Consider the following 6,753-nt stretch of genomic DNA (forward strand, 5'->3'; position numbering starts at 1 on the left):
TGTTGAAGCTGAAACTCCAATATTTTGGCCACCTGATGCGAAGAACTGACTCATTTGAAAAGACTGTGATGCTGGGAAAAATTGAGGGCAAGAGGAGAAGGGGACGATAGAGGATGAGATGGCTGGATGGCATCACCGACTCGATGGACATGGGTTTGGGTAGACTCTGGGAGTTGGTGATGGACAGGGAGGCCTGGCGTGCTGTGGTTCATGAGGTCACAAAGAGTCGGACATGACTGAGCAACTGAATTGAACTGAACTGAAGAGAGTTTGATGACATGAGAAAGTGTTCATGCTCTAATGTGAAGTGATGCAACACCATGCACACAGTTTGACTATTGAAAAATATATGTAAAAATACTGAGAGAAAATATATCAAGATGGCAGCTTTGGGGAAGTGGAACTATAAGTATTATTTTCCCCCTTTCCTTCTATTATTTTTCTGTATTTTTCCAAACTTCTAAAATACACATTTCATTTATAACAGGAAAAAATATACCCTTCTATATTTTAGTTTAAAAAAATATTGCTGGGAAGCAGCCCCTGTGCCTTTTGTGAATTTGAATCCATCTGCTTCCCTGGGTCACCACCCTGGCTCCACTGCCAGCCCATTGGGAAGGGGCTGGGTTTCAGGTGGATGTCTGTGCTGTGCAACCCTGGGGCTAGTACGTGTGCTTCTTGGCATGATCAGGGCAAGGGTCTCCTCAAAACTGGACCACTGTTATATGATCTGTCCTGTATCCAATGCCAAATGGGGTTTGGGAGCCAGGGAAGGTGACCACCCATAGTCTCACACTGAGGCCCCAGCCTGGAACCTGGGCCTACTGACTCGCAGACCTCTCATCCCCAGACCGGCTGGCCATGGCACCGCCCACAGCATCCCACACATCTCAACCTGCTGCTCGTGTGGAAGTGGACAAGGCTAAGGTGAGCCACCTCCATCCCTAGTAGCCGAATCTGTTCCTGCTTGCCCCCAGGCGCTAGCAGGCTGGTGGCCAGGGGACGGAGGTGTGTCCCGGGGCAACCTCGTCCAGAGAGCGCCAGGGTCTTGGTCCCTCCCCACTGCCCCTGCCCGCCCGCGCCTCAGTCATCCAGGTGCTGCTCCTCCCAGGTGGACGTGGGGATGGCGCTGTAAGGGTCCATGATGACCTTAGCGCAGCGGATGATCATCACGACGAGGAACAGGCAGAGGAAGACGAAGCAGGCCAAGGTCAGTCCTTTGTCCACGTCCACGTAGACGGGCTCAGGCGTGGGGTCCTCCATCTCTCAGTGGCAGCTTCTGGCTCCTCCTCCGGCACAGGGTTGACTGGTACCATCTTCCACCCCTGCAGAAAGCCAGGGCAGTGCAGATCAAAGGGTCATGCCCATTTGCCTGCGGTGGGGGTAGGGGTGGGGAGCAGAGCACAACCCTGGGTTCTTATATGCCCCCCTGGAGTGAAAGTTGGCCTCTTCCCCTTCCCTCCTGCACGTGAGAGCTGAGACCGCATTTTCAGATGCCCACTGAGGTCTCTTCCCAGAGGGCACTCACCTGCTGGTCAGAGTGATCACCACTTCATAAGGGCCACTGGGTGGGCACGCACCCTGGGTACGGCTGCTTCAGGAGGGAGGCGGGGGTGACCAGACATCACAGCTGGAAGCCAGAGAGAGCAGTGGCCTTTCCTTTAGAGAGCAGGGACCCAAACTGGCAGCAGCTGAAACAGAATATGACAGAACAAGGCTGGTTACTTCCCATGACACCCAGACTTGAGCTGGACTGGCAGGAAAGTCTGGTCTGGAGAGTTCCTGTCTGGACATCGTGGTGGGAGCAGTCACACTTTACACCGATGCTTTTTTCCTTTCCTTCTCTCTTTTAAAAAATATGACATTAAAAATTGTGATAAAATAGACGTAACATAAAATTTACCATGGTGACCATGGTTAAGTCACACTCGGTGGCTTTAGGGCGTTCAAATCGTTGTGCAGCCATCACACCATCCGTCTCCAGAGCTCTCTTCAACTTGCAAAACTGAAACTGTGCCCATGAAACAACTGGGATGAACTGGAAGACTGGGATTGACATACGTACACTACTGATACTGTGTATAAAATAGATAACTACTGAGAACCTACTGTGCAGCACAGGGAACTCTACTCAATGCTCTGTGGTGACCTGAATGGGAAGGAAATACAGACAGAGGGGATATATGTATATGTAAGTCTGATTCTCTTAGCTGTATAGCAGAAACTAACACAACATTGGAGAACTATATTCCAATAAAAATTAATTAAAGGTAAAATAAAACTGTAAAAAATTGTTGTAAAGTATACATATTATAAAATTTACCAAAGTGACCATGGTGAGGTGAACAGTTCAGTGGCTTTAGGGCTGTGTTTCACAGCTGGACTCAGTCTGGCCTCTCAAACTCAGACCGAAATCCTCGGCTCAGCGTCTGCCCTAAGTTAGTATCAGAGACCCCGCACCGATTATAAAAGTCAGACCTTGGAAAAATTGTCTGGTGATTCTCCCCTGTCTTGTCTGGGGCCAGAACTGGGCCCTATAACCTGGCAACGTGCCCCAGAGGAAGGTTATGGGCATTTTTCTGGATCCTTCAGCTGGGATGAAAGCCAAGAGCGTGGATGCAAAGAACAGATTCTTCCATCCTCCAGATGGTGTGCGTTGATTAACGTTAATTACAGGGCGGACACACATCCCTTCCAGCCCCGCTTCCCAGTGAGGACCTGACGCCCAGCAGTGATGCAGCTGATCCCAGCTGCCGTTCCCTGGGAGCTGAGGGGCTGGCCTTCCCAAGGGTCAGCTCAGTGGTCCCCAGCAGAATGTAACCGTCCTTCAGCATGGAGCCTGCACAGGCCAGACACTCCATCTGCCACATTCTCGGGGTGGCTGGAGTGGAACTTGCTCCCAAGTCAGGGTTTCTGATCTGGGCCAGTGAGCAACCCTGAAGGGAACAGCTGGTGGGCTGACCTGGCACAATTGTGAAAGCAAGCAGTTTTAGGGTTTGGGTGTAGCAGATCCAAATGGGGGCTTCCCAGGTGGCGCTAGTGGTAATGAATCCAATGCAGGAAATGCAGGAGACATGGATTCCATTCCTGGGTAGGGATGATCTCCTGGAGGAGGGCATGGCAACCCACTCCAGTATTCTTGCCTGGAGAACCCAAAGACAGAGGAGCCCGGTGGGCTGCAGTCCATGGGGTTGCAAAGAGTTGGACATGAGACTGAGCATGTACTCTCCTAAATGCCTTATCTCCAACTACACTCCTGTTGAGTGTCAGGACTTCAGCATATGGATTTGGGGGTGCAGAATGCAGTCAGAGCAGCATGTCAGTTTCTCAAGGGCAGGCTCCAAGACTGACCAAGGGCCATTACCAACCTGGACCCAGGACAGGCCCCTGCCTTGTGGGTTCACAGGAAATACCAGAGAAGATGCAAACTTGCTTAGCTTCTGCCCTCCGGACACTAACGGTAGGAAGGCAAGGAGACTGAAAAAGCACATCACTTATTACTTCGGGGCTAAACAACCGGCTGTATCGACAGTGTGAATTCAATCAGGTAACAAAGACCAGAGCTGATCACGTGCAGTAATCTGCTGGTTCTATAAATAGTGGCGGAGTCATTATGAAAGGTGACCCATCAGAATCACTTCCCCAGATGACAGATGGGTTAAGTGGAAGGCATTTGCTCAGGACACAGAAGAGGCCCAGTGTCATAACCCGACACTGATTGTGTTGTCCTGTGGGAGTGCCCTCGGTGGCCCCACTCTTTCATCAGAGCAGTTAACAGGCTTGCCAGAGGGAGATGATGAGTCTGTGCTGAGATGATTAAGACCAAAAACAACTTAGGAATTTGTTTGGAAATCAGCGATTTTTAGAAGACGGCTGCTCTCGTCTCCCTGTTCTAGGCTTCAGCTGCCACATTCCCAGCCTCTGGGCAACCCTGTTTGCTTCAGACCGGGCCCCACAACCCGAACTGGCTCTGCCCAGTCTATCCTGTTACTGTTCTGAAGTCGATTTTGGTATACTGAGTGGCATGTCTCAATCAAGTTTTGTATGTTCTGTGGTTTGTCTCAAGTTTGAAGTCGAGGGGAGATTCTGCCAGCAACCAAGGACCTCTGTTCAGACCTGAATGGTGGGTATTTCCTCCACTGGCAGGCCTTGTCCCTATACTTGTGTTCGTAAGTGGACAGTTAACCACCCCCTACATCGTCTAGTTGCTAAATATACTGGGAATGTCTGTTCAGTAGTGTCTGACTTTTTCGGGACTCCATGGACTGTAGCCCTCCAGGCTCCTCTGTTCATGGGATTCTCCAGGCAAGAATACGAGAGTGAGTTGCCATTTCCTCCTCCAGGGGATCTTTCTGACCCAGGGATCGAACCCATGTCTCCTGAGTCTCCTACATTGGAAGACGGATTCTTTACCACTGAGCCACCTGAGAATCCCAAGTGAATATATTGTGCAGTGTTAAACACACTGCACCCTTAAGCTGTTTGTTCATTTTATCTTCATTTCAAAAATCTGAACATAAAGCTAGCATATACTTGAACTCTTGGTGAAATTTAAATATTAATAAAATGGTATATCCAAAAATACATACCATAACTACTACTAGGGCTGGAAAGATACATGGAGGGGATGGACTTCATGCAATATTGTGGAGAGAATTTGTTAGTTTCTAATATTTAAATATTTTGATTCTTACATTTGATTTATAAAAAACATTGGCTATTTTTGTTCTATTTCCCCAGGTATGGAAAAATGCAAACAAATCAGTCAAAGGTGCCTAAGAACACACTGTCCAGCTACTAGAGAAGAAGCGACTCACTGGGAGGCTGTTGGAAAAATGCATCTTAGAAGGGAAAGGAAAACTAAAATGAAGGTGGAACAAGAGTATACCAGCTTTGGGCACTTTTGCAGTCAGACAGGGCTTCCCTGGTGGCTCAGATGGTAAAGAATCTGCCTGCAATGCAGGAGACCTGGGTTTGATCCCGAGGTCGGGAAGATCCCCTGGAAAAGGGAATGGGTACCCACTCCAGTATCCTTGCCTGGAGAATTCCATGGACAAAAGTAGCCATATAGTGAGGGGAAAGAAACTGCACAAAGATATGGAGGGTTTCATCAGCGGTCTTGCTGACACTGTAACATCAAGATCTGAGGCATGGGACTTCCCTGGTGGTCCAATGGTTAAGTCTCTGTTCTTCCGATGCAGGGGGCACAGGTTCGATCCCTGACTGGGGAAGTTCTGCATGCGGTGTGGTATGGCAGAAAAAATAAAAGAAGAAAGTCCGGTGCCCTTCCCAGTCTGCTGATCCACCAGGTGTGGCAGTCATAGCCTTGGTTGTGGCAAAAATGACAAGAACAGTCAGAGGAAGGGCATCACTAAGAGACCATGAGAGGCAATGAGAGGAGAACAGGGTCAAGGCTCTTCTTGTCCTTATACTAAAAGATCTGTTATTTGTGGTAACCTTAGTGAACTTCTGTTCCTTATAGAATCACTCTCAAATAGAAAACACGACTTTCTAGTGACTCTAGATGATTCTCAAAAAGAAATCTTCATTTCTGAAAGGCAGTAAATTGAATAGTGCCAAGAAGGGCACTAGCTTTCTACTGGTTATGAGGAGCAGGTTAAAAAAAAAAAAAAAGATAACGCTACATTGTTAAAGTGTATATGTTACTTGTTAGTCCTAAATTTTTTATGAAATAAAAAGACACTTACTCCTTGGAAGGAAAGTGTGACCAACTTAGACAGCATAGACTTCCCTGGTGGCTCAGATGGTAAAGCATCTGCTTACAATGCAGGAGACCCAGGTTCGATCCCTGGGTTGGGAAGATCCTCTGGAGAAGGAAATGGCAACTCACTCCAGTACTCTTGCCTGGAAAATCCCATGGATGGAGGAGCGTTGTAGGCTACAGTCCATGGAGTCTCAAAGAGTCGGACACAACTGAGCGACTTCACTTAGACAGCATATTTAAAAGCAAAGACATTACTGTGCCAACAAGCTATTTGATTTTAATAACGTTAAAAAATAATGATTGAGCTAATGAGAAAATTAAGTCTAGTCAAGACTATGGTTTTTCCAGTAGTCATGTATGGATGTGAGAGTTGAACTATAAAGAAAGCTGAGTGCCGAAGAACTGATGCTTTTGAACTGTGGTGTTGGAGAAGACTCTTGAGAGTCCCCTGGACTGCAAGGAGATCCAACCAGTCCATCCTAAAGGAAATCAGTCCTGAATGTTCATTGGAAGGACTGATGTTAAAGCTGTAACTCCAATCCTTTGGCCACCTGATGCGAAGAGCTAACTCATTTGAAAAGACCCTGATGCTGGGAAAGATTGAGGGTGGGAGGAGAAGGGGATGACAGAGGATGAGATGGCTGGCTGGCATCACCAACTCAATGGACATGAGTTTGAGTAAACTCCCGGAGTTGGTGATGGACAGGGAGGCCTGGCGTGCTGCAGTCCATCGGATCGCAAAGAGCTGGACACGACTGAGCAACTAACTGAACTGAACTGAACTGAGTCCTAAATTGTATCCCAGTCTTTTGTGACCTTATGGACTATAGCTCACCAGGCTCCTCTGTCCATAGGATCTTCCAGGTAAGAATATTGGAGTGAGCTGCCATTTCCTTCTCCAGGGGATCTTCCCCACCCAGGGATGGAACCTGTGTCTTCTGCATTGGCAGGTGGATTCTTTACCACTGAGCCACCTGGGAAGCCCAAATATAGCTATAAAACAATGTAAATGTTAAAAAAAGAATTAA

At 48.0% G+C, this 6,753-nt stretch overlaps 1 protein-coding gene and 1 non-coding gene across 2 annotated transcripts; one reads left to right on the top strand and one right to left on the bottom strand.

Moving 5' to 3' along the window:
• Nucleotides 1-657: 657 nt before the first annotated feature.
• On the bottom strand, nucleotides 658-1,323 carry CTXND1 (cortexin domain containing 1). Its single transcript, XM_055556656.1, has one exon. The coding sequence runs from the start codon at nucleotides 1,261-1,263 to the stop codon at nucleotides 1,084-1,086; it is 180 nt and encodes a 59-aa protein (XP_055412631.1). The 5' UTR covers nucleotides 1,264-1,323; the 3' UTR covers nucleotides 658-1,083.
• A 4,426-nt stretch (nucleotides 1,324-5,749) lies between these two features.
• Nucleotides 5,750-5,821, top strand: TRNAC-ACA (transfer RNA cysteine (anticodon ACA)). The gene has a single exon. It is a non-coding gene; the product is annotated as a tRNA-Cys (tRNA).
• Nucleotides 5,822-6,753: the final 932 nt, after the last annotated feature.

The sequence above is a fragment of the Bubalus kerabau genome, chromosome 19, assembly GCF_029407905.1.
Source record: "Bubalus kerabau isolate K-KA32 ecotype Philippines breed swamp buffalo chromosome 19, PCC_UOA_SB_1v2, whole genome shotgun sequence".
Lineage (NCBI taxonomy): Eukaryota > Metazoa > Chordata > Mammalia > Artiodactyla > Bovidae > Bubalus > Bubalus kerabau.